Source organism: Chelonia mydas, chromosome 2 (genome assembly GCF_015237465.2).
Source record: "Chelonia mydas isolate rCheMyd1 chromosome 2, rCheMyd1.pri.v2, whole genome shotgun sequence".
NCBI lineage: Eukaryota > Metazoa > Chordata > Testudines > Cheloniidae > Chelonia > Chelonia mydas.
In genome coordinates, this window is record NC_057850.1 from 116,810,755 (window position 1) to 116,838,571 (window position 27,817).

At 42.4% G+C, this 27,817-nt stretch overlaps 1 protein-coding gene across 5 annotated transcripts in view; it reads left to right on the top strand.

Annotated features, from left to right (window-relative positions):
• The window catches only part of LOC102944150 (interferon regulatory factor 4), a 119,404-nt gene extending 94,205 nt beyond the window's left edge, over positions 1 to 25,199 (top strand). For 4 of the 5 annotated variants that reach the window (XM_043540182.1, XM_037893232.2, XM_037893240.2 and 1 more), the window contains 8 exons: positions 6,000 to 6,236; positions 6,951 to 7,137; positions 8,122 to 8,210; positions 8,818 to 8,959; positions 11,424 to 11,531; positions 12,990 to 13,343; positions 18,706 to 18,818; positions 21,337 to 25,199. In XM_043540182.1, the coding sequence (XP_043396117.1) occupies positions 6,000 to 6,236; positions 6,951 to 7,137; positions 8,122 to 8,210; positions 8,818 to 8,959; positions 11,424 to 11,531; positions 12,990 to 13,343; positions 18,706 to 18,818; positions 21,337 to 21,480 (1,374 nt within the window). In that variant the 3' untranslated portion in view covers positions 21,481 to 25,199. Of the gene's footprint in view, positions 1 to 3,344; positions 3,501 to 5,999; positions 6,237 to 6,950; positions 7,138 to 8,121; positions 8,211 to 8,817; positions 8,960 to 11,423; positions 11,532 to 12,989; positions 13,344 to 18,705; positions 18,819 to 21,336 lie in introns of those variants that run through there. The other variant, XM_007058826.4, reaches the window with a different exon arrangement.
• The last annotated feature ends 2,618 nt before the right edge of the window (positions 25,200 to 27,817 follow it).

Genomic DNA, 27,817 nt, shown 5'->3' on the forward strand with positions numbered 1-27,817 from the left:
TGTCTAACACAATGGGGCCCTGATCTTGACTGGTCCCTAGGCACTACTGCAATAAACATGATTAATAGTAATAACTCCCATTTTATGTTGGTGCATCTCCATTGAAACCAATGGTGTTACACTGGTGTAAACTGGAGTAATGTATTAGTGAGCATGGCCGATAGTCTGCAGTAATTTACACAGGTTCCCCTGATGCAGCTTGGAACTCCCCTTCTCCTCTAACCACCCCCTAAGGGGATTTCAGGGTAGTCACAGTTGGGGGAACACCTGAATGAATGGCACTGTACAGGGGCCTCTGGCAACAGTGGAGCCAAGGGACCTCAGTAAGACTAAAGCTTTGCTGCTGGCACATTTCCCCTATAACTTTCTGATTTAGGCGCTAGAGCTCACAGCTGCTTCTCCAGGAGACAAACCTCACCCTTATACTAGAAGAATTCCAGGGAAACTCTGCCAGTTGAAATGTGACTTTACACTGACTTACGTGGAAATAACTTGCCTAGGGAAACATGGGGCCCAAGGAGTTTGGAAGGAATTTTTTTGGATGAGTTAGAAACCTCTGAAAACAGGACTTTCTAATGCAAGTATCCTCTCAACCTTATTAGACCCTGACTAATGCACCATTTCACACATCCATGTTTAAACATTATGGGCCTAATTTTTTTCCATGGATACAAGGGTGCAATTCCCTCTGAAGTCAGCAGGGACTTCATGTGTGCATGTGAAAGCTGAATCAGCCCCCTGTGCATGAAATACTTGTGAATGACTGTTTAGAAGAAACAGCCACTTTTCCTGGCAAACATTTAGATAGTTTAGTCAGTGACCTTAGAAGTGTGGTTAATATAGGGGTTATAAAGCAATACAAGCTTTCTGACAGCAGGCCTGCAAACTTTGTATTCGTACAGGAAAATTCCATTGAAGCTAAATCTGAGTTTTGTGTCAGGTCTGCTGGACATTTTATTAATATTTAGATCACTAGAAAGGGAGATTATGCTGCAAGGTTCCTGTATTGTTCAAAACATAATAAAGGCCAGTGGATGATTAGGATTTCCAGCCTATACAATATGCACATTATATAGGTCACCAGTCTGCAATAGTTAATTAAAATAACATAGTTTAATTATTGGACACAGTTTTCCAACCTGGATGCCTAAAATTAGTCCCCTAAACTTTTGATTATCCACCTAAATGGCTTCATTTTCTGAAACCCTTGGCAACTCACATTCCTATTGATATGAACTGCAGATGCTCAGTGCATCTGAAAATCAGGGCACTTCTACTAAATATGCCTTTAGGAGTCTAGTTTTAGGCATCCAGGTCTGAACTTTCTGGCAGCTGGGGCTAATCCCCCATTGAATGCTTTTGGCAAAGTTGATAAAAGACAACCAAACATTGTTGGTCATCTGTACTGTCTTCATAAAATATTTTTTTTGCAAGTTCTGCTGTTTTTTTCTCTTACCGGTTAAGGCTTTTTCTAATAATTATTTTAACTTCAGCTGAAAAGTAAGATAAAAAACCAACAACATTACTCCAAATTGGGGAAAGGATCTAGTTCTATCCTGAAGGGCTTTTGTTCTGACTTTTTTCACGTTGAGACGGCGCTCTTTCTTTCCGACTGGGGAAAGTTGCCATTTATAATTAAACTAAATCAATATGCAACACTTTTATATATCCAATGAAACTTCTGCCTTAGTTCTTTGTACCATCGTTATCATCCTTGCTTCTAATGAACAATATCCAAATCAGGCCTTTTCTGGGAAATATTAGTGATACTTTAGATGGCTATGTTTAACCATGGCTAAAGCTGTGAACTTATCTTGCTTTGATGTTTTAGGCGTCTATGACTGTGATAGCTGCAGATGTGAACAGTATATTTAATTGTTGATTATTACGGAGTTCTTGGAATGTGAGTGCCTTCGATTCGCACTAAAATTTTATTTTAGACATGGCTTTGAGTTGTATTATAAACTAAAACCTAAAAGTGCTTAAAAAAAACCCTTGACTTTAATTACATTTAAATTTCAGAAGATGGCGTTGAAGATTAGCAATTAATATTCTAAACACTGTATGAATCCTATACATAGACAGCCAAAAAAATCAATGTGCGATGACTGTTTTGAATGTGGTATTTAAGAACAGAGGATGTGAATGTTAACAATGTTAAAAACGGGTGCGGGTGGGGGGGGGGAGAGGGGGCGCTGCTACATGAAACGTGTGTGAAACCTGAAAGGTACTAAACGACTTTTTGCTAGTCCAAACCTCGAGCTTCCTCCCCGCGCTTAGTTTAGGAGAGTCTGGTGAACAGTTACTCTGTCTCTCAGTTGATTGTTTGTTTGTTTGTTTTTAAACAAAGATATTAACAAGTCATTTACAACCAGTGCTCTCTTTGCATATCATGAGTTCAGTCGCTGCACGGTTTAAAAGGGGCCTTCCTGGGAGAGATTTGATTTGCTCCGTAGAAAATTTTCGCTGTAGTTTGATCGTTCCTGTTTGCATACATGTTGTTCTGACGCTATGAATGGTATGTGCATGATCTGTGTATGAACGCATCGGCTGTCCCATACCGTCTGTTCTTTTAGCATTACAAATGTATCCGTTTCAGAATCCAATTCACTGACGTGTAATCCATCGATGGGAGAAAGGAAAGTCGGAAGAGTCACCCAATAATATACAGATTAGCACGGTTCTAAAATCTGTATGGCTTTAGAGGGGTGGTTTGATTAGAAATAAATTACCGCAGACTTGAATTGTAACAAGCGGAATCTGATCCCTCCTCCCTCCCTCTCTCCCCCCCCCCCCCCCCCAGGTCTGGTACAAATGACTTTTGGGGCTGCTGCAGTTTATTCACCTTATATACCGTTTGGCTTTGAATACACTTTTTTAAAAAGCCCAAGTGACAGGGGGGGAGTGGCGTGTGAGTCTGGTCATGCGTTGGGGAAGGGGAGCTAGTCCTGTGTAGCCCACGTGTGACCGCTTATGACTCTGGAATGTCAGCCCATGTGTACAGCAGCGCCTACCCTTCTCCTAACCCCATTCTCTTCCTGGCCCTCGGTTAAATCTGCTGCCCCGAGGGCACGGACAAACAGTGCTCTCGGGCAAGGACTTTTTTGCCACAAACTGTAAGCCTTCCACCACCATAAGGTGTGATCTACGGGTCGTTTACAGTAAAATAAAGCTGGCTGTAAAGCAGGTGATCAGGCAGGGATTTCCCGTTCTATTTATATGTATATCTGTATATAAAAACGATTCGGCGCTGTACTTTTTCCCACGTGTCACTGTGTCTAGGTAAACCCCCAGTGGCCCGCGCCGCTTCAATGCAGCCCCCGCGCTCGTCTGTATCCCTCAGTCCCTCCAACCTCTGTAAGACTCCGCCCCCCCCCGCCCCATCTGACAGCTCTTCAGTCCTATAAGTTCCTGCTTTCGCTCAGTTTGGTTGTTTCATATCTTTTTTAACCATTTGAGAAAACAGGCTGCCTCCTGCACTGAGCGGCTGGGTGAAAGAGGTAAGAGACCGATCATCCCCAATGATAATTGGGCGGGGGACCTGGGCATTTCTTTGCTTATTTAAGCTGGTAGTGATCTGATCCTGTTCTGGGAGTGTAGCCCATTGAATGAGCATTATCTGCCAAATTCTCCCCCTCACTTTGCTTTACACGGTAGCTTTCTCAAGAGAAAACTCTTCAACCCATATGCTCACCCCTTTAGCCCCAGAGCGATTGCTGTCTGGGATCTCAGAAGTTAGAAATGGACATAACTTAGTAGAGCTGTCCCTCAGACAGGATAGAGTGCCTGCCAGAGGATGTATTAAGCTAGCATTACAGTTGATCATGGGCATTTAGTGAGAATGTTGCATAAAATGAATTCAGTTGCAACAGGTCGGATGCGGGGCGGGCGGGGGGCTTGCTGTTGAAAACAAAGTTACAGAATTTCTTGTTTTTAAAATGATACATTCTAAAAGCCTGGCTGGAGTGAATGATCCTACATTTGCTCTTTGGGGGTGGGGTGGGAGATAGACTAGCCTTGTCCTCCCCCCTCCCTCCTTCTCTAATTTCTGTGATTATAGGAGAACAAGGGTTACTCCAGCACTTGTAATTAAGCAAATTTACATATTCATTTGTTTCTCTCTCTCTCTATTGAAAAAAGTGTGTGTGTGTGTAGTAAAAATAATATTTTTCAATCCTTAAATTAACGTAACCCTGGCCCTGGCTAGAACCTGGTAGGAGATCACACATTTCGATCTCCGGCCCCTACCCTCCTTGTCTGCTTTCCAGCAGCAGCCCTCGAGCCTTGCAAGACACAGATTTTTCTGACTGTGCTATTATTTTGGAAAGGGAGGAAAAATAAAAGTGTGGGGAGGATTCTATTAAGTTACATTTTTTCCCTGTCATTCTCTTTCCCTTCCTGGCTTTTAAAAATTATTTTTAGTTAATGTCTAAACCACGCCAGCTGGGCAGCTCTGGGTTAAAACACGCGCCTGGCCTCACGCCGTGGTCTAATAGGAGGCTGGTGAGCGTGCTGCTGCCTTTCAGACTCTGTAACACACCTGTCCTCACTGCTACTGGGAGTCCCAGGCTGTGCCGGGAGCCTGCTGGCATTGCAGGGCCTGGCTGGCTTCAGTGGGAGCCGGAGGTGGGGGTGGGGGGGGGGGGGGGAGGGCATGATTCCTGTCCCTTAACCCCGGGCTCCGGACGGAACCCAATTCGCTCTCTTTTCGTAAATGTTACTATAAGGCTTTTACTGCTGGGTCACCAACGGGGAAGCGCAGGTGGAACCGGTCCGTGCTCTGCTCGGCGATCTCTCCGAGGGCTGAAATAGGCTCTAGCGCTGAGATCAGGCTGACCTTTTCCGCTCTCTGTCCCAGGGTGGGTCGGTCAGACCCACCCCCACCAGCTGCGTGGAAATGATGTTCACTAGAACAATTTAGTGATGGAAAAGTCCCAGGCTCGGCAGCAGCCGTGCGCTAGTGGGTGGGTGCAATTACCAAACACTCGGCCACCGCGAAGAAGTCAGAAGGGAAACTGCAAAGCTAGGGAGCGCCACACACACTTACAGCTACACATGGTGTCTGTGTGCGTCTTTGTGTGTCAAAATGCATCACACCTACATTTTCCCGGTCGACTCAGAGCTTGTGTGAATTTCCTTCATTTAGGATCTTTCCAGTCGATATCCAGTTCTAGATCTGTTCGGTACATGCGTCTGTGTACAGGCGTCTTGCATTTGTGTCTATGCAGATTATTACACACCCTTAAAGTACAGCAGCTTACTTGTATGAGGGATAAGCTTAGTGCCTGCTCGGTCTGTACCAACTTTTAGGTATAGGTATAGTCTTGTATTGCTTGTGAATATTATAGATACAGGCATGTCGAATATATTACGTCCTCCATGTATGGTTTTGAAACGTACCTTCTTGTGCGGACTCATGAATTAGCATCATATGTATGCACACACCGTGTGCGTGTATTTATGAGGACAATATATGTATACACACACGCACTCTTAGAGATCATAGGCGCTATTTATAACTGTTTGTGGTTGAGGTTTTCAAAGCAGTGCGGGGGGGGGGTTAGTATTTACATACGAACACAGGTGTATACACGAACACATGCCCAGCTATACTCTCAGTATCTGTTTCATAAACACACACACACACAGGCGCGGGAGGAGCAGGTAGAGATAAATACAGTGTCTGTCGAGGCACGTGGAGTCGCTGTCTCTCCCCGTGCCCAGGAGCAGCCCATCCATGCAGCCAGGGCGCAGTAGCTCTCAGGGCCAGGGCCTGGCCGACTCACCCCGCCGGGAAGAGGCTCTCGCTGGGCCCCCTTGCTGCTGTGCATCGGGCAGAGGAACTTTCTCCCGTTCCCCTCCCAGGCTCGGGCCCCGTCGCAAAGTTAAGCAGCCCGGGCCGGCCCACGCCTGAGGCTGCAGCTAGCGGGGTGGCGTTTAATAGCGGGCGTCTCTCTCCTCTCCTCTCCTCTGCCCCCGGCCCCCTTCCCCTCCGTAAGCTGGTGCCCGGGCGTGTGCAGCGAGTGCGTGGCATGAACCTGGAGAGCAGCGAGTGCGGGATGAGCTCGGTGAGCTGCGGCAACGGGAAGCTCCGCCAGTGGCTGATTGACCAGATCGACAGCGGCAAGTACCCGGGCCTGGTGTGGGAGAACGACGAGAAGAGCATCTTCCGCATCCCCTGGAAGCACGCCGGCAAGCAGGACTACAACCGCGAGGAGGATGCCGCCCTCTTCAAGGTAGGGGGCGGCCAAGGGCCACTCACCCGCCCTCTGGGCGTGTCTCTTGCCGTCCTGCAGCCCCGACCCCCTGGGCGGCGGGAGACAGGAGGGATCGAGTCCTTAGCAAGGGGTGGGGGGGCAGGATCTCCCCTTGGCAGGACGAGGCCCTGAACAACAACCCGAGCCGAGCCGCTGGGGGTCCTGCTCTCCAGCCAGCCAGGACCCACCGAGGCCCCATCCCGCACCGTTGAAGCCAATGGGAGTTTTGCCCTTGACTTCAGCAGGCGCAGGTCTGTCTTTTTCAAGCGCGTTGGTTGCTGGTTGTTGCCCGGAGCGAGGCTGTGCAGTTTCTCCCAGAATTAATGCAGTTAATTGCTTTCCTCAGCAAGCCCTCTCGGTTTTGGTTTTGTTTTATTTTAACGAGAGGGTTGCCCGCGTCCATATGGAACACTTCCCCCCTCCTTCCTTCTCCAGCTGTAATCATAAACCTTTGTATGGTTGGAGAACAGTTATTTCTGCATTCACCCAGTCACTTTTCTTCTTTCTCTTACTAGTTTATCTTGCCTTTGATACTGTTTTTATTACCTTATCAAGAAACCACCTCGCATATACTTTAGCATAAACCCATAGGGAATAAATTCCCCACTCGATTGCAATTTCAGCTTTTGTGATTGTCTACCTATAGCTTGATTTTTTTCTCTCTTTCTTTTTGAACATTTGAAATGTTTTCAGGCTTGGGCTCTTTTTAAAGGAAAGTTCAGAGAGGGCATTGATAAACCAGATCCCCCAACTTGGAAGACAAGGCTGCGGTGTGCTTTGAACAAGAGCAATGACTTTGAAGAACTGGTTGAGAGAAGCCAGCTGGATATTTCTGATCCATATAAAGTGTACCGAATAGTTCCAGAAGGAGCTAAAAAAGGTAGGCCATCTTAGGTTTTATATCCATTTAAAGTCTCATTTTCCAGTGTGCAAAAACTGAAGAGATGGCCAATGTGCTGTAAGTCACTCATGTGATGTATAATCATACAGTCACTCATGTCAGACTTGGTAGCAATCAATACAATAAACAAGATGTGCAGTACTCAAGGACGTCTTATTTGGATAAATTTCCCTTTGACTTACATTGGAGGTTTTGCCTGAAAAAGAACGGTGGGAGTCTGAATCGTAGCATTTGAAAAAATACCCCTTTGTTGGAGGTACAGGCATGCAGTATGTAGATTACTGGAGGGATTAATCTTGGCTGTACAGCCTCTATTTCAGTTTTAAATAAAGTGATGCCTGTCTTAAGCAACCACTCAAGAGACAGGCAAAAATACGTTTGCTTAATGGACTTCAAATAAAGGTGGAGCAGACCTGAACTCATTAAGAGCCAGATTGTGCCGGACTACTTCAGGGGTGAGCAAGGTTAGCGGAGTGCATTATCCTCCCTAGCCCTCTTTGCGTCTGCATAGCAGTCAAGTACGGTCACAGTCCTGGCACTCCCCTGTGCTCCTATTTTCCTAGAAGCCCCAGACCCTCAAGATACCCCAAAAAGGGCACACAGCAGGCAGTCGTCCCTCCTATGCACTGGCCATCAGAGCTGGATGGGCACATAAAGGAACTATGCTGCACCCCTTGAAGGGATGTGAGCAGCAGGTGCTCTTCCTTCATGCACTGGGAAGCTCTGGGAGACAGAATTCCTCCCAAAGGTCCCTCTGCTCCACTCCCTCTGTAGGCCAGTATCTATGAAGCACAATCAAGCCCCGTGTTTGGGGGTGGTGTAGGATGGTCTCTTAAGAGAGGAGATTGCTTATTAAGGATGGTCTTTTGTACAGGTTTCTCTGCAGTAGATCATTTTCAGGTTTATTTAAGATTATTTCAGGTTTATTTAGTAACTTTGTTTTAATCCTTATCATGTATGTAGGAGCAAAACAACTCAGCCTAGAAGATCAACAGATAATGATGAACCATCCATACACAATGACTTCTCCTTACACTTCACTACAGGCTCAGGTACAGATCAGTCATGTGTTATTTTTTAGCTTGTTTGTTGGGTGTCGATTGAGCTAATTTTTGCAAGACCATATTATACTACAAGTCTTTCTATTCTGGTCTACCACCATTTAGTTCTGCTTGGAAAAAGACTTTTTTTTATAAGAAACTGAGAAATCTGGAAGCAATGTTTTTATCACGTGAAACCACAGGGCAGCTGATCCATCTGGGATTTTTTAAAATGTGAATTACAGCTCTGTTTTGTTAGATTTTTTTTTGTAAAAATGGATGTATTGCCCTAGTACTTCTGGTGCCAGAAATTAAACATATGATGAAACAGTTATTCTACAGTAATGTTTTGCAACATGCTCCAGTTGCCTATTATAATTTTGTCATGTTTATAGTTTACACTAATGGTGACATGCAGCTCATTTGAAAGCCTTCTCCTTTTGGCAAAATATCATCCAGGTGGTCTGTGTGATGCTTTGATCTACAAGAGATATGGGAGAACAAATAACAAAAGGTCTCCTGCAGAACTAAGGAAACTTTCTAATATGGGAGATTATGTGAAAGGCGGCATCAATTCTGATTACAGCCAAATAAAATAATGTCTCATTAAATTGAACAGGTGTCAAACTACATGGTACCTCATGAACGTAACTGGAGAGATTTTGCCCCAGAGCAGCCACACCCTGACATCCCCTACCAATGCCAAAGTGTTCCTTTTGCAGCTCGCAGTCACCATTGGCAAGGTCCTGCTTGTGAAAACGGTAAGAACATCTCCCTGGATGTCAATTGCTCGCTAATCTAAAGAGACAATATGTGACCACCATAGAAGGACTACAGATTTCATATTTATTATTCATGGCTTCAGTGGCATTGGTATGGATGGCTTGATTTTCAGAAGTTCTGAGCATCCTTCAATGACAGCTGCAGGTGATCAGCACCGGTCATCTATATTGACACTTATTTTATTTTATTCTTTAATTTGTTTTACTGTAGTGCTTAGGAGCCTTAGTCATCACCATAGTATCTCATATTGCCAACCCCAAGCGTTCAAAAATTGAGTCACCCCCCCACAAATGATTTATAAATGAATATGTATAGATAATTTTTTTATTTGTCTTCTGATTTTTGAGTCTTTATGGTTCACATTTTTCACGTTTTTCTTCATCATCACATAGGTTAGAAACGTACTTTCCCCCTCTTAAATGAAAGCTGATATTCTCACATAGTCATAGCATTCCAGGATCTGAGGCTTTGTGAACTGTACTAAGTATTGATAGAGTTGGCAGCACCGAATCTGAGCACCTGAAAAACCTGCAAAGTAGGGAAGTCTTTACCTTATGTGGGGAACTGAGGTACACAGAGATTAAGTGACTTGTTCCATGGTGACACAGGAGGTCTGTAGAAGAGCTGGAAATTGAGCCTGGATTTCCTGTGTTGCAGTCTAATGCCTTATTCACATGACCATCCATTGTGCCGTGTATGGCTGCAGGCTCAGACTCTCAAGGGATATATGCTCATTTCAGTATGCAGGGATTTGCTCCATAAGTACAGCTCCCCACATATCCATATGAGAATAATCTTGCAAAAAGTAGAAATCCTTAGTCCAAGATGAGATAAGGAAGGAATACTTAAAGCGCACAGGGTATTAGAACTACAAAATATAGTCCTTTAATGGTTCAAGTGCAATGAAATAAACTTCTGTTTACATTTGTCTATTGTCAGCTGAACACTCTACATTTAGACAAGTGAGCTATTTAGTTGAAATTTTATAAAATTCTGCCCTGATTTACACCCCATGCAACAGTTACTTCAATGGGGTAGTGAATGTAGGGTTTGGTCCTTATGATCTATTGAACCTATGCTGAATAGAAACACTAATTTTGAAGTGAACAGTGTCATAAACTCTTAGATACTATGGTAAAGACTGCTCTAGAAAATGCTAAGATAGAGAATAAAAGAAACACGGCATTTTCTAATACTAGAAAGAAGACCATAACTATAATTTTTCTCTGGAAAATTTATCTGTTGATTACCTGATAGAATCTTAGCATATACAAATTTAAAACAAAAGCAAAAATATCAGTGATTTTTTTTTTTGTTAGTAACCATGAACATTATGTCAAGCTTTAGTAATAATATTGCTTTTCCTGGTTTCAATTTCATTCCTTCATCCCCCAGTCTTATGCTTATCATTACAGCTGTTCTTTAAAAGTCACTGCTCCAAAGCATCATTTTCCCCGCATTGTATCCCGGGTCAGCGGGCATTCTGAAGACACAAGAAATATAGGGCCTTCTATCTTTGTGGCTTAAAAGAAAATGAGTCAATCCCCAATGCAGCAAAGCATTTAAACCCATGCTTAATGGGCCAATGGGATGTCAACATATGCTTAAACACATGCTTAAGTGTTTTCTTGTATAGGGATGGATGTAAACAAATTGTCAAGTGTTTTCCTGTCTCAGGGTCTAAGTGCTGCATTAAGCTTGTATCAGAGAATTGGGAAATAGTGGTTTACTCACTGGATTGTATTGTTTGTCAACAGTCACTCAGGTATGCCCTTGGCACAGGTTAAAAAGTGAACTAGCTTTGCAAAGAGTCAAATCTGTCTCTGGGAAAGAGTAGTGTAGCTTACCTGCATCATAAATATTGTGTTTATGATATAAAGCCCTTTGAAATCAATGCTAAGATTCCTGTTGACTTCAAGGGACTTTGGACAGGTGTTATCACATTTCAGTTTGCCTCAATATTATCTCACTCACAGGAAGGGATAGCTCGGGAAAGGACTAATGTTGGCTGTAATATTAAAACTCTAATACTCTACTGCAGGAGAATCTCTTTTCCCTACAATTGTCTTCTCTCTTTAACACCATTAAAGACACAGTGACTGAATATTTGAGTTGCCTTTGATAAAACTCCTTAAGACCTGTGAGAATGAATGGATTATTTTTCATCAGCCTTCAAGAACACCATTATCTAGTTAAAATGCAGATTATTTCTATGGGAGAATAATATGCACTGATATTGTTAGGTAAAAGAACAACACTTAAAAGATCCAAATAAGAAAAATCTAGATAACATCTTGAGTGGATAAAATATTTCGGTCAAGGGGAAGTTTTTTTTTTATAGAGCTGAAGCTCAGAAACTCTCACATGCATAGCTGTGAACTCTAACTTTGCTCTTGGATTTTAGATAGCTAGATATCATTTGACTTTTTTTTGTGAAAACAGGTTGTCAGGTGACTGGAACCTTTTATGCTTGTGCACCATCTGAGTCACAGACTCCTGGGATCCCAATAGAGCCAAGCATAAGGTCTGGTGAAGCTCTTGCACTATCAGGTAAGTCTATAACACCAGGCTTTCATGGTGAACCATCCAGGAGGCTTTCCTTATAACTTTCCAAGTAAATGTTTTCTCACTGTTTATAGGGACTTCTTTTGTGAGTGCAAGTGACATTTCCTTTCCAAATGACTTCTGTGCATATACACTTAGGCCTCAATTCAGCAAGATTTTTAAGCACATGTGGAACTTTAAGCACTTGAGTAGTCCTCACTGAAATCTGTAACTCAGGTTGAGATCAATGGGACCATTCATGTGCTTAAAGTTACACACGCTTAAATACTTTGCTCTTTCAAGCAAATTCTTGGGTGCTCCTCAGTGAGTCATCAGATAGGACAACTGCTGACAGGTGAAGCAGATTCTTCTTTAGCTCACCACACAGCCATATTGCTTTTGGATTCAGAGGTCTAGTGGTTTGTTTTTTTTTTTTAACCTGGACTGTATCCTTTCTGAAAAATTCTATTTGTTTGTTCAACATTTTGTCCTATGGATACTTTTTTCTGTCTTCTCTATTGACTGCATCAGGATTTGCATCATTTATTTATTCTTGATAAAATAAAACCTCTTGGTACATTGGTAATGACACTTTCACTCTCTGAAAATAAATCTGTTCAGCCAGTTTGCAGTTGTTCAGACTCAAGGATGGCTTTTTTATTTTATTCCTTATGTGAAAATGTAGGAGCTAGTTTGGTTTTTAAACTAACAATGGAAATTATCTGGAGAAACTGACAATGCAATGTTAAGGAGAGAGACTTGGCTGGCAAATGGCAGGCAGAGTTAAACACATGCCTAAGTGCCCTTCCTGAGCAGGGCTGCTGTCCCGAAGGGGTCTATTTGCACAGCCCTGCACCAGTGCTGTGCAGGATCAATCCCTTAACAATCACTCTCCTGTGTCGAGTGACCACTTTAAAACTCTGCCTAAGATTTCAAATATAATTTTGTCTGTGTTCCAGCCAAAGACCACTTCTACTAGGCAACTGATTGCATTTTTGCAAGTCTTGTGGGTAGTTGCTTAACATGGTTCTATACGACATCTTGAGAGAAGCATAGCTATTTTCTGATTTATCTAGGAGAACATCCTGAGACTGAGCATTAATTCCAATTAAACCTGTGAAGTACAAACACTTTTTTCCCCATTAATGAAAATATGCAGCTTGCCAGGCATTAATGTCTAGCATATTTTCTGCTCTCTGCATCACAGGCTATGCAATTCCCACTCAAGGGGCCTCTATTGGTAGAAGATGGTGTTGGAGTCTGTGCTTCCGTATTTCATTATTTCAATTCAATCTATGTTTTTCCCTAAATCAGGGCTAAATTCTGAGAGATGCTGAGTATTAGAAATGATAGGTGCATAGCACCTTGCAAGATCTGGCCCATTGGCCTTAATAGTACTGTGATGTAATGTAAAATACTCACAATATTGAACAGCAGTAATTTTTTTCCAAAATATACTTACAGACTGTCGACTACACATCTGTCTATATTACCGTGAAATACTGGTGAAAGAGATGACGACTTCAAGTCCTGAAGGCTGTAGAATATCTCATGCCCAAAATTATGAGGTCAGCAGCTTGGATCAAGTTATCTTCCCGTATCCAGAAGATAATGGCCAGAGGAAAAACATAGAAAAATTACTGAGCCACTTGGAACGAGGAGTAATACTCTGGATGGCACCTGATGGGCTTTATGCTAAGAGACTTTGTCAAAGCAGGATCTACTGGGATGGACCTCTGGCTTTATGCAGTGACAGGCCAAATAAACTGGAAAGGGAGCAGACCTGCAAACTTTTTGATACTCAGCAATTTTTAGCAGGTAATTTTCAATTTAGGTTACATGTTGTCTATATAAATGTCACCAAATCATTGTCATTGTGGTTCCAGATGGGCACTATTAAAGCGCTCTTTGTACTAAATTACTCCCACCGAAGTGGTTGGGAGACGCAGATGCTCAGCTGCTCTCTGGATGTGGCCGTATATGTAGGTGTTAGAAGAGCACAGCTTAGGAATACTGTTTTATTTGTATATTACCATGGTTAGTTCTGCTTTTGATGCACTTATGTGGCTCCCATTGAAAGTGATAGGAACCACTCATGCTCAGCTGAGGACAAGGGAAGGCCTGTGTCACTTTATACTGAGTGGGAGGAGCCCAACAAAATAGTCCTTCGTAAGATTGGATAGTAGATGGGACCACATTCTGATTTTGGATCCACTGGTGTAAATCTTGAGTAACTCCATTGTCTTCAGTTGATTTACTCCAGACTTATGCTGGTGTGAGTCTGAAATCTGACCCAGAGTATTTAAACATGAGCAAGTATTAATCCCAACAGATATTTTTTAAATCTGTGTTTTGGTGTGTGCGTGTGTCTATATTTAAACAAATATTCTGGAAAATATTTGTGGGGTGAATTTATAGACTCTGATTTTCAACAATCATCCTATTAACTAATGGCATAGGGCAAGATTGTAACTTGCCCAACACACCTGCAAAAGTGAGTAAGATGTTTTGAAGACACGCCCTCAACCCTCTGCACTGGTTATTTGGATTGTGGGTAGCAGAATGGAGGGGAAAACAGCCCCACAGGCATACTCCTGCTCTGGGAAGGGAGTGGATGGAGTCTTGGCTGCAATTTCCAAGATGCTGACCAGCACTTCTGAGCTAGCACAGAGAGATGAGCAACCTGCTCCAGGGAAAGGGGTGGACGCAGATTACTTCCCCTCCCCTAGAGTAAGGGGAGAAACAGGGCGGCACAATTATATGCTGCCCCTTACTAGGGCTTGTGGCAGAGCTACAGTTGAGCTGTTAAGTTTTAGAGTGGCAGTTTTAGAGTCTCTCCTCCTGTGCAGAACACCTTACTGCCTTTCAGACCTATATATTGGTATAAGTTACAGTTTCGTAGAAAAATAATGCAATGCTTTAAAAAAATACCCCAAATGAGCCGCTGCCTTTATAATATTTCATTTTCCAGACTTTGATGTGTCATCCTAGCAGAATTATCAAGCATCATATACATTTAAATATACATCTGAAGAGGATATGAAAATTGACAGTTAAAAAGGGGAATTTGAGCTGAATTTATGGGGTTACAACTTCTATTGTATGCTAATTGTAAGATGTATCGTTATGCCTGCAATCATGTGCCTGGAAGTCCCTTTTCCTTTTTCAGATGCCACTTTAAATTAAATCTGGCTCTTCCAAACCATTCACAGGATATGTGGCAGTATCTGTTTAGAAGCCTATTCCCAAAGGTTAACTTAAGCACAGTTTTCTAAGTTATGTGTTTGCAAATGCGTGTGCAAACACGTGGACGATTGCATGCTTAATTTGTGTGCAGTTATCACAACAGTGTGTGCAAATTGGGGTGTAACGTGCAGCTAGCCAGGTAACTTCTTAAGTGACTATTTTGCCATGCACATACCATAGCTACACATTAAATTTGGTTAGTGAGCTCCCAAATCAAGTGTACATTTGGGTGCGGACAGTCAGAAAATCAGACCCTTAGGGGATGGAAACACTCCAGACTTCTAGTAAGAGATGCATGTCCCAAAGAATTCACAGAAGGAAGATGCAGAGCCTGGGCTGTGGCCTTTAATTGATACGGCTGTGTATTGGTGCGGGGATATGTCCATACGGGACTCACTGAAAGATTGGGCTTTGTGATTCTGGCCTATAGTACAGGGGTGACCACATTCTAACATCTGGGTTATTTATGGAGAGATCTGAGTGATGACTTTAGCAAACCAGGAGAGAGAGAGAATTTGGAGAAGGCTCAAAGACTGGAATTGGAGAAGGGTATCAAGGGGCGTTAAGGAGGCTTGCATGAGTGGAAAGTAGGCAGCTGGAGCTAGAATAGAAGGAAATGAGACCTGATTTGCGGAGGCATGTGAAAACCTGGCAGTTGAAGTCTGAATTTGACCCAGGAGATGAGAGGGAGCCAGTGGAGCTGTTTGAAGAGCAAAGTGACATGCTCAGAGCAGTGAGAGGACCTCAAGTACATGCTTTCATGCATTTGGAACAGCTGGGATTCTCTGATTCTCTTTCATATTGAAGATCATTTCTGAAACTCTTCATGGGCCAACTCCCTTCTCTATCCCATCCTTTCCCAGGGCTATTATGCTGCAATACTTTGAGAATCACTGAGGCTGAGGGCTTGTCTACACTTACTGGGGAATTGAAGCACGATGCGTCGGTGGTCGATTTAGCGGGTCTAGTGAAGACCTGCTAAATTGACCGCAGATTGTGCTCCCATTGACTCCTGTACTCCATCTGAATGAGAAACGCAAGGGGAGTCGATGGGAGAGCGTCTCCCGTCAACATCGCCTTGTGTGGACCCCGCGATAAGTAGATCTAAGTACGTCGACTTCAGCTACATTATTCACATAGCTGAAGTTGCGTAACTTAGATCGATCTCCCCCTGTAGCGTAGACAAGGCCTGAGTAAAATTCTGTGAGAGAGGAGAGGTAGGGATGGGGTTCTTTCCCCAGTAGTAACACTGGGACTTATTAATCGGGAATTGCACCGACCCCAGACTCCTCCTTGCCCCCTCTTATGACACCTAAGTGAGTGCAGCGTTGGATGATCATACCAAAGAACTGAAAATCTACCCCTCTGCTCCTAGCAGGTTGTGAGCATTTTTAGGGCTTGTTGGAAATAGAGAGAGAACATTACCTACTTTTTTGTTCAAAGAGAACTGTACTCTATTTGTCATTAATTATTAATTTATTATTCATCATTATAATTTATTATTCAGTTGAACGTAGAGGCCTCAACTGAGACTAGAGCCCCGTTGTGCTGGGCACTGCACTTACACAGAGTAAGAAACAGTCCCTGCCCCAAAGAGCATTCAATCGGAATAGAGAAGACAGGCAAATTGTGGAAGAAAGGAAGTGTTGTTATGCCCATTTTACGGATGGGGGAAGTCCGTCATGGAGAGATTTTGTGACTTGTCCAAGGTTTCACGGGAACTGAGCCCACATCTCTTGAATCCCAGTATAATACCTTAATCACAAGCCCAGGCTTTCTCTCTGCAAGGTGCTGTCCCCCATCCCAATATTGTGTTAATTTTAAAATATTTTATGATTGATTTCCTTTTGCAAGGTTTCCCAAAAGACATGAACCACATTACAGAGCATTATTAGCTCTTTATAAGTCAATGACATAAAAAAGACCTCATGTAAAGCAAAAGGTCCTACGGATGTTGAAATAAAGATGTGGTTTTCTTTTTTTTAAATTCAATTAAATACTGTTAATTTTACGATGCCAGTGGCCAATGTATTTTAACCCAAGTGGAGCCCTCTTGTAAACATCTCCCCCACACATTGCCTATTAATATAAATAATATAAATATTTATATATTTGAGAGGCAGTATTGCCTAGTGACTAGAGCACTGGACTGGAATTCAGGAGACCTGGGTTCTTTTCCTGACTGTGCCACTGTCCTGCTGAGTGACTTTGTACAGGTTACTTCCCCTCTCTGTGCCTCAGTATCCCCATCTGTGAAATGGGGCTAATGATGCTGATGTCCTTGGTAAAGCGCTTGGAGCTCTGCGGGTTAAATGTGCTGTATAAGACCTATATGGTGTTGTTATTGTTTATTAGAATCAAAGGATGACTATAACCAAATTTGCACTTTGCAAATTGCAGCCTTTTGAGATTTTCGTGGTATTGTATTATAAACTAACATTTTTGATGATGTTTTGTTGTGCCTAAAGAAATCTCAGTGCTTTACAGAGCAATAGCAGGGATGGAATCCTGGCCCTATTGAAGACAATGGTAAGACTCTCACTGACTTCAGTGGGGCCAGGATTTCACCCAAAGTGCCTCCTCTACAGAGTTTGCAGTATAAAAATAGACATGACCCAACAAGTGACAGCAGCAGAGAGGGGAAAGGAGGATGAGGGGGGCAATGAAAGGCCACAGATGTCACTGTGTTTGAGCCTGGCCCTTTTCAAAGGGTCTGTCCACACTGCAATCTGAGATGTGATTGCAGCTTGGGTAGTCAGACCCACACTGGCTTTCCCTATGCTAAAATGCCTAAAAATAACAACGTTGATGTGGTAACGTGGGCTCCAGTGTGGATTATACAAGCATGCTGGGGACCCTGGGGACTTATGTGCATTGCGAGTCCATGCGGCCTCATTCAGACTGCTATTTTTAGCTCTGCTAGTGCGAATATGTCTACCTGCGCTGTAATCACACCTCTGATTGCTGTGTAGACATACCTATAGAGAGAGCTCACATGAGATCTCTGGGACCCTGGCTCCTGTAGTAGAAGCGAAAAGCAAACCATCCAGAAAATATGTGATCTGAACTAATTACATTCCTGTGGATTCATGACCTGGCGGGGGGCGGGATGGACAGTATACAGACACTAACATGGTTCTGTCTGGGCCTGCTCCTGCTCCCACTGAAGCCATTGTCTTAAGTGGGAGTAAGATCAGGCCCTTACAAAGGTGTACTAGCTGCATTGCAAGCTAGTCCTGAGATTTGCCATCTACTTTCTAATGAACAATCCATCCTCTGAGGTTCAGTCATCACAAGCAGTGGGCACAGAAGTATAGTCTGAAGTCAGTGTAAACACTTTTGTTACTTAAATTGCTCTCAGTTCTACTCTTAAGGGTGACAGGCTTTCCTGCAACATCTCAGCACCATTGTTTTTGAAAGAAGTCGTGCAATGTGACTTACATAGCATGATCCTTCTGAAATGTATATGTGGATGGGAGAAACTTAAACCGGCAAAGTTCAAAAGTCCTGAAGAATGTTTCAGAAGTTTCTGTTGTTGAGCCAGACACAAGCATGAATCTGAGGAAATCCCAATTGCTGTTTATATGAAATTACTCAAAATGCAATACAAATAGAATAATTGGAGTCTCTTAGCTCTTGGAGGGAGACAAAGTTTTCAGCTATTTGTCCCTTGCTGGTATTTATCTGTGTTCTCTCCCTGATCTGTGGCAAAATCTCCAAGATCCTTGATGCTGGTATCTCTCCTTTCTCCCAGACTCGCTTTCCCTTTGCTAGACCCTGTCATCACTTTTGCCAGTTGTCCAATAGAACCTCTTCATTGCTCCTGTAGTCTGCTGTTCTGCTCCTGTAGTCTGCTCTGTTCTGCTTCACTGCTAACTCTGGAACTCAGCCATTGATGGTGAGGATTTTCTGAACATATCTTTTCTGTCTTCAGAATTGCAAGCTTTTGCCCACCATGGACGTCCATTGCCTAGATTCCAGGTTGCTCTGTGTTTTGGAGAGGAATTTCCAGACCCACAAAGGCAGAGGAAGCTAATTACAGCCCACGTAAGTATGATTTATTTCATTTCTTAGTTTAAAATGAAGAGTATGTGAATCTGACAGGCAGCCTTCTCTTCCTCTCATCAGTAAGCTGTGAGGGAGGCAGTATAGTCTAGTGGCTAGGGCACTGGACTGGGAGACCTAGGTTCAGTTCCCTGCTCTGCCATTAGCCCGCTGGCAAGTCATATCCCGCCCTGTGCCTTAGTTTCCCCATCTGTAAAAAATGGAGATAAGAAGACTGACCTCCTTTGTAAAGCGCTTTGCGATCTACTGATGAAAGCACTTGAGAGGCGCGATTACGACTATTAGCTAAATGGAACAGTTTGACTAGTGTCAGCCATGTGACACTAGTAAGCAGGGCCTTGCCTAGAATATTATTGCATGACTGCCAAAGCTGGCGCATAACTGTGGATTCTTTTAAAATTGCCACATAAGTATGCTGCAGCATCTAAGCTTTCTCAGAGATACCCCCTCCCCTTTCGCCCCTCCTAGCCTCAGGTGTCTGCACCGCAAAATGCCATAGCAGACTGAGGCAGGCTTTATTGCTTGGGTTATTCTTGCTTCACCTCTTGGCGGCTATCTTCGTAACCCTGGGCCTTGACTATACTGCATACTTTTACATTCATTTCCCTGCAGCAGTGCAGCTGCACCAGTGTAAGCAATAGTGGAGGCTGGGATCAGCTGCTTTCCAAAACCCGAGCTCCACAAAGGAGATGTACCCATGGTCTCCCTGTCCACGCTAGAGGCAGGGTTTAGTTTATTGCCATTCTCTTCGAAGTGGGAGAATATTGGTGTTTAATTTTATAAGTCATCCAGATGCTAAGGTGATGGGCCAGAGATTTTTGTAATAAAATAATTACCTTCCCTTTACAAATTATGTAACTTCCTTACCACTATCTGCCTGCAACGCATTGCCCTGTGGTTCCCCTGGGTAGAGGATTACAGCTTCCAAGTTCAGTTTGCTGTCCTCCCCAGACATCCTCTGTTGGAATGAATGTTCCCATGGTCAGGTTAGCTTTTTCTTCCTTTCAGAGATCCTCTAACTCTAACACATGCCCCCCCAACCCAGACATCAGTCCTGCATCTTTAGATTGCTGGGGAGTATCGAGCCAGGAATACAATGGCGTAATTATTTGAGCAAAGATCAGAGATATCATTGGACCTCAAGCCTCCTCATTCCCTGCTTAGGCCCCCAACAGTACAAATTCTCTCCTACATCTCCACCATCCATAACACCTCCCACTTCCCAGCCACTCCCTCTCTCCTCCCATCTGCTTTCCAAATTTCTGGCCCCCCTTCAAAGTACCCTTTCCCCACAGCCCTCCTCTTCTCAAACATATTCTCTCCCTCCGCCCACAAAGACTCTCCTCTGAGCCTGTGCCCACTGCCCCCCCCCACCTTCCCGCCCCCATAACTCAGTGAGTTTGGTCTCTCCTCCAGCGCTCTGCCTCATATCTGACCCTGGTTATGCTGGCTGGCAGCTTAATCTCTTCTCTGGAATTGGCTCAGCCCCTGCCTTGGGTCCCCCTGTTCTGCACTTGGAACTGATGGGGGATGGGGAGGGCGGGAACTGAGCAGGCTTCATAGAGCATTCAGTTGCATGCCTGCCCAGCAGAGGCCCAGAACAGCCCCTCGCAGCAGGCGGTTACACCTGCAGTTGCTTCCTTCCTGTCCAGCTGACCAGTCCAACAGCTGATGAGGGGAAGTGGCGAGAGATTGCTGAATTGCTACAGTAAGCATCAGCCTCAAACTCCTGTCCCTTCCTCCACTGCTGATGTCGGCTGAAAGCTAGGGAGGACATGTTCTTCCCCCTGCCACCCACACACCTTTCCTCCATAAAGTGATGTCCATGCAGGGCTGCGTCTAAATGTTTAGAGGATCTCGGATCTTTTCTCAGAAAATATTTGTTCCCCATTTATAAGTCTCAAGTTTTTATATCCTAGGAGTCAAAGTTAAGTATTTAACTAAGGCACTGTGCAAAGCTGGGGCCTCTTGGGGCTAGTGAGACAAGCAAAATGAGTAGAGCCGCTCAAACACTTCACAAAAGCTTGGCCCTATTAGACCAGTGCAGTGCTGAACAGATACAGTTAGGGATGAATGCACATACAATAACATTTAAATTTAGAAACGTTAGACTTGGACTCAGAATAAGGGACTGATTTTTAAAGTTAAGCATGTGAAACTGGGCCCGCATTTGGCCGTGCCTAATTTAGCCATAGAAATATGGGCACACACAAATCAGGCGTCGCATGTACATATGGACTAGCTGACAGGGGACATTTGCAAACGCATGCTTTATGCAATGGGTATTTGTCAGCAAAAACTGCAGCTAGCTCTAAGAATCTGGAGTTGAAGTAAAGGCAGAGCTCAATGAGAACAGAGTGCATTTTCTTTCCATTTTGGTATGTGGAACTGTTTTATTTTGGCTTGTTTTAAACATCTTTTTATTGTTGAGTAAATAGCTAATACGAACAATATGGAATCATGCTATCACGCTTCAATAACATTTTTATCTGTTGTTAAGGTTGAGCCAATGTTTGCAAGGCAGCTGTATTACTTTGCTCAACAAAACAGTGGACATTTTCTGAGAGGCTATGATTTACCAGAACATGTCACTAGTCCAGAGGATTACCACAGATCTATTCGCCATTCCTCCATTCAAGAATAATCTCCTCAGAAGGAGTGTGTTTAAGGCTTTGTAAAGATGATGCATATTGGAAGAACAGAGCTGGATCACATCTTGGGGATCCAAATCACAGCTGGATTTATTCAGGAAAACAAAGTCTCAGAGATTGGAAAATGAACCAGAACAACAATATCGTACAATAGAAACTATGGGGCTTCAAGATTTGGATGGTACATCTCACATAGATTCCGCGGTTGCTGGGGATAACTGTGAAAACTGACAAAATGTTTGATATGTTTACATTGTTTAAACATTCTCCATGGTTTGAGGATGACTTCTTGCTGAAGACTTAAATTCAGAGTTTACAATGTTATGATATTTGCAGAGCTATTTATTTGTGATTACAAATCTCAGGGCGGGGAAATATATTGGCAGTATTCCCAGCATGAAGCTGTAGCTACTGTGGGAAAGATGGCACACAAGTGGCCTAGGCATCCATAAATGTTTTGTTGTGAATAGCTACATATGTAAGTGGTTAAGAATTTAGATTGTTAAGCGTGGTAAACTTTTTATGCCTATATTCTTCTATGAAAGTTTCAGTGTGTATTTTTTTTAAAAAATCCAATCCTAATGAGAGATATATTTTTATGCCTGACATTTCTCTTCACAGTGAATTTTGTTATTATCACTGCTGTTAGTAGATTGATACCCATAAAAGCACTTAGAAGAGTTGTCTAGATGGCGTATTTGGGGTGGCACATTGTGAAGGGTGGCCATTTAATGTTGGAGAGTCAGCAAGCAACTGATGCTTCTCTCTAACAATCTCTAGATCTGGGAGTTTTTGCTGTCTGTGTGGCAGGTGGGATCATTGATTTGAATTCTAGACCATAGAATAAAACAGGTTTTTGAGAAAATGACTGTAATCTTTGATAATTATTCTTTCATATATGATTATATTTTGGTGGTCATTCTCACTGGCACATATATGTAACATGAAATAGATTTCCAAGGTACATTTGTATAGATATGGTAAATATTCACAAAAAGAGTCATTGACTTACACAAGGTCAAGTTCTGCTTTTGGCTGTGCACCTACAGCTCCCTTCCTTGTGTATGGAAGTCAGTGGGAGCCAAGTGTCCAAAGAAGAGCAGACTTTGGCCCATAGTATTAGTAGAGCTGGGAATATCTATCCTAACTTTTTGTTTTAAAAAGTAAAAAAAAAAAAAAAAAAAAAAAGTATAATTTCAGGAAATTTACAACTCTTAATGCTGGGGTGTTGATTATTTGCTTGCATATGCAAATGAACTTGGAACTCCTTTGTATGACAGAGAGAGAGAGAGATCTGTCAATACTGGGATGTGTGTGTGAAATTCTACAGTCTATGTTATGCAGGAGGTCAGACTAGATGGTCATAATGGTCTGTTCTGGCCTTAAAAATCTGTGAATTTATATTTCTCATGCCAGAAAGATCCTCTCCACGGTTAGAAATATACTTTGTTTGAATTTCTAGCTAGAACAAAATTGTATATGGTCTGACAGCAGACTCACATTCTAGGGAACTTTATACATCTTAAAGATGCATACTATTTTGGGATATAATATCCCCCCTTTTCTCCCCTCCCATAAGGCCAGTTTATCAGTTCATTATGTTTCAATGTTCTTCCTTACTTGAAATATCTTTCCTGACTTACGTGTTCTTAGGGGAATACTCTATCTCACAGACATTCAAATCTCTGCATTAGTCAGCCTCCAACCCTTTTTAATTTGCACATTTCTATGTATATTTTAGTCCAGTGAAGCATGCAGAACTTCAGTTGAAATCAATGGGACTTTTATGTGCAGGACTGAAGAAATGAACTGATATACAGTATTGGATGTGGTTTTAACTTTTCCTAATAGTCATTGCTTCTCTTGTTGAGCGTCTCCGCACACATCTCAGAATCTAGTCCTGGACCCCACCAGTTCAGCTTTGTAGATCAGATGTGTTGTTTTCTGAGGTGGGGTTAGTTCTTAAGGGCCTAATCCTGCATTGCCATCTCCGGCAAGAGACTCAGTTAAGTCAGTGGGAGGTTTGTTTATGTAAAGATTGCAGGAACAGACCACAAGAAAGGAAGTCTGAAATATGAAAACATTCAGTGTTAGTTCACTTTGAAAAAGATGTATTTTTTCCTTTGCTGAATTGTAGACGTTGCAGGGAATAAAAATCACTGAGGGCCAGATTCTGCTATTGGATGCCTGGAGCTCCCATCAACTTCAGAATTTGGACCTTGATGTCTTCTATGGCTTATGTGAAATCCTGATTCTTAAAGTTGAGGCATAGTGGTATCTGTTTTCAGTATCACTGCACATTGGAAATATTGAACTATTTGTCCAATTCATCAAGTTTGACTTGGAATATGCTATTTTCAGGATGATATTACTAAATTCCTTCGGGAAAATACAAGAGGTTGTAAGTTAGTTATGTTGGCCTTTGACCCCGCTCCCATGGAAATCAATAGTGAAAGTCCCATTGACCTTTAGTGAGAACCAGATGATGCCTTATGGGAGCAAAGAATGGCACTTACTGTTAAGTGATCAGTTTTAATCCTTCTGGAATGTGAGGGGAGTTTCAGATTGTTCCATCAAGGGTATAAAGATCACAGCTTCATAAGCTTCTATGTTTTAGAATAAAGGCTACAGAAACACTGAACGTTTGTAGATTCATTTACAAATTACATTTATTTTTTGCTGGTAGATATTTTAGGATAGGTTAGTGTCATGTAAGTCTAAAAGCTGATTGTATTGAACTACTTGTTGTTTGAATGTGGTACCTTCCAGGAAAGCAGCGAATTGCAAGTGTAGAATGAGGCAGCTTCTCAAAATGTGTTCCAGGTTTTACCCATTATAGCCCTGGAGAGAAGAACTTTCCAAACTTACACTGATTTTATCAATGCCTTGATAATGATGGCCAGAATTTCACAGGTTCGCTGTAGACAACCTAGCATTGCTGTTATGGTACTGCCCCGATTCAGCTAAGCACGTAAGCTCTTAGTTTGAGCATGTGCTTAAGTCCATTCCTACTCAGCAAAGCATGTACGTGCATGCCGAATTCTAGTGCTTTCCTGAATTGGGGCCTAAAGATTGAGGTACTGGGGTGTGTGTTTGAGAGAGAGGAGAGGAGTTGTGATAGGACCAAAGGGAGGTGATCAAATTAAACAATAGGAACTGTCCTAGTGGAGTAGCAACAGCATATGCCATTGTACTCAGTAACCCAAAGCAAGAGGAGAGTCTGCAAACTGTGCAAGAGATCTATGAAGTCTTTTAGGAAGGGGAAACTATCCATCTGTTTGTGTTGCATCTTCTGCCATCCAAAGTCAGAGGTACATTAAGCTTGGCTTTGGAAGGAGCTTTTAACTATACTCCCCTCAGGAGCACAGTACAGTAAAGTTAGCAGCTGTTGAAGAAGAAGAAGGGATTTAAAAAAAAAAAAAAAGAAAGAAAAGCATCCAATAAGAAGTTGCATGTGATATCCAGTAGGACTGTCTGTAAATTCTGAACTAATTATGAGTACCCTATTTGTAGTGTAGGAAAGCCTCCAGGTGAAAATGTATTTAACACAAACAAAAAGCCAGAAACATCTATTTTTGAAAAAGAGCAATGAATATCTAGAATGGTACCGTGAATTACATTGTAAATTGATTTTTAAAGACTGTGTTTGACTTATGTGACAACATGCTATTGTTCCAAATAACCAATGGATAAATAAAGTGGGGAAAAAACACCCAAAACATTTTCTCTGATTTAAATGTTTTTACCCCGTCACTAATGTGAAAGCATTTGAATTACTTCCTACTTCTGTTAAATTCTGTTTATAGCTTCTGAAGTCTACTTCCTTCCTGGTAGGATTTCAGTGGTATTATATCTCAAATGTTTTACTTCTAGCAAGACTGATGACAAAGATTGATCCGTGTTTTAAATGGAGTCCATTGTAATTTGTCAATATTGTAATCTCATTTTAATATATAAACGTTGCTACAACTGTCTTTGATCTTTTGTAAGAGCTTCATATCCAAATCCCAGAAACTATTTGCTTTCTTGAAAAATTGGCTTTGTCTCACTTTAAGTGGTTCAGTCTACTGTTAAAAGCTCATTAACACTTGCGGGGATGTAGGTTAACCAGAAATGAGAAGATATATTTAAGCGAAGTACAGCGTAAGAGGCTTTGTGGAAAAAACACAGGATTCACGTGAAAACCCCCATGCTTTGTACGTATGCTGTTTACATCAGCATTTGTCAGCAAAGTGGAGGTGGGGAAACACCATTCTGATCAGAGAGCTTTGAGGAAAAAGTAAAGCATTCAGTCATGCTGCTGTAGATCATTGTCTCCTTCTAGACCCTAGAGATACCATAAATAATGTGGTTCCTTTTTAATAAGAATAACCTTTTTTTTTTCTTTTAAATTGATTTGTCCTTTCTCAGAAACAATTGTGTGCCATTTGTGTCAATTTTACCTGGGCTTGGCGTGGGATTTGTGATCACTATGGTATTTTCAGAAGAATTAAATATCTTATCTCCTTCTTATTAAATTTATAGCAGATTTCCATTTCATGTTTATTAAGGACTAACTTCTAAAAGAGGTTGTTTGTTTAATTTTAGATGCTGTTGTGGTCAGTGGCATTTAGATAGATTGGATCCAAGAAAAAATTAGTTTAAATACCCTTTTTTATATGCTGGCTGTTGGGGAATTATCAGGCAGCATAGTAACAAGCTAAAAGAGATTTAGATTTTAAAGGGGTTCAGACTGAAGGTTAAAATACCTTTAAATTACAAAGGGATGAATATATCATTTACACATGCATGTAAGAAAGGGTAGAAATTGGCCCCAAGTGTGCAAATACAGAAAACTGGAGGCTTAGGTTTTCTGAAGTGACATTCAAGAAGGAAGTAACATAGTATCTTAAAATAGCAATTCCTTGATGTGCCCCCTGGGCTAAACATCTGAAAATCTGAAAAACACTCTGGTGTAGGATTTAAATGATTACATGGTGAATTGGCACCTGTTTTTGATAATCAAGTAGACAGATCATATATGAGTCCAGAAACAGGTAAGAAATCTGGGCTCTGATCCTGTTTGTGGTGCCACTGCTTTTCACTTCACTTCTGGCAGTTTGTGATCGTAAAGCTGGTGTAGGTTCCAGGAGTGTTGGAACAATTTGCATAGTGGGGCTGCTGAGAGCCATTGAACCAAACTGTAAACCTTGTATATGATGGAAACCACTTCAAGCCACTTCGTTCCAGCACCCCTGTAGGCAATCATGGGAGGATCACCCCAGTGCTGGAGGAATCTTCCAGTGCCATAGAGCATATGGGGTTTGGCCAGGTGAAAAGAGACTTGGCCAGGTTTTCCTTATGTCCCTGGATCTTATGAACCCTACTGTTACTGGCTACTATGTAGGCCCCGTAAGCCAATTGGAAGCTGGTGTAACTGAGAGCAGCTTTCAGGTTGCTCTGAGATAGGGTAGGGGATCAGCCCAACACACAGATGGCTTGGGATTGGAGGAGTAAAAAAGCCAACTTTGCGCAAATCCCATGTGCTGTGCACACTTCAGCCACAGCTGAGGGTCTGAGTCCTTGTCACTTACTCTGGTGGTTTATATGCTTAGATTATGTAGCTGGACAGAATTGTGATGAAACACAGAGCATCTTTTTGCAAATACATTTTTATTCTCTATCATTGATTGCACAACATGACTAGCCTATGTGCCTAGTCATGTCAAGAGAAAACTCCTGCCGGCTCTTTTATGATGTTGTCTGTTTGCCAAGTGATAGCAGAATTTGGAGCTTTGCAGTAGGTTAGCTGAAGTTAGTTTCACAACTCACAGTATCATTTCTTCTTCTATCTTTATTCACAAAATCTGCACAAATCCTGTCCCTTGAGCAGAGATGACAAAAATACCAAGACAATTTCATTTGCAGAAACCCCAGATTTTACATCTGTGTCCCATCCTGTAGCTGGGAAACAACTTCCTTTCTGACCATTGGTGTCTCTGTTCTGCAGTCCCCTGACAGTCCAGGTGTGATTGCTGCAGCAAATCCTTAGGGGAGTCCTTTGGGTAAAACTCCCTCTGTTTAACCCTTTCTATGGAGACTTTCATATGCAACACTTACATTGTTCACACATGTATTTCATGGCTGTCTTTACCATAAGCAATGACGGAAAACATCACTGCTCACAAAACATTGCTCCTTTGCACTTTATTAATTGTGGCCAACTTTTCAAATCTGGGTGCCTAAAATGAAACAGCTAAAGGAAAGGCCTGAATGTCAGAGATGCCAAACTTCAACATCTTCCATTAACTTCTACTAGAATTGTGGGTGCTCTGTGCTTCTGAATGCAGG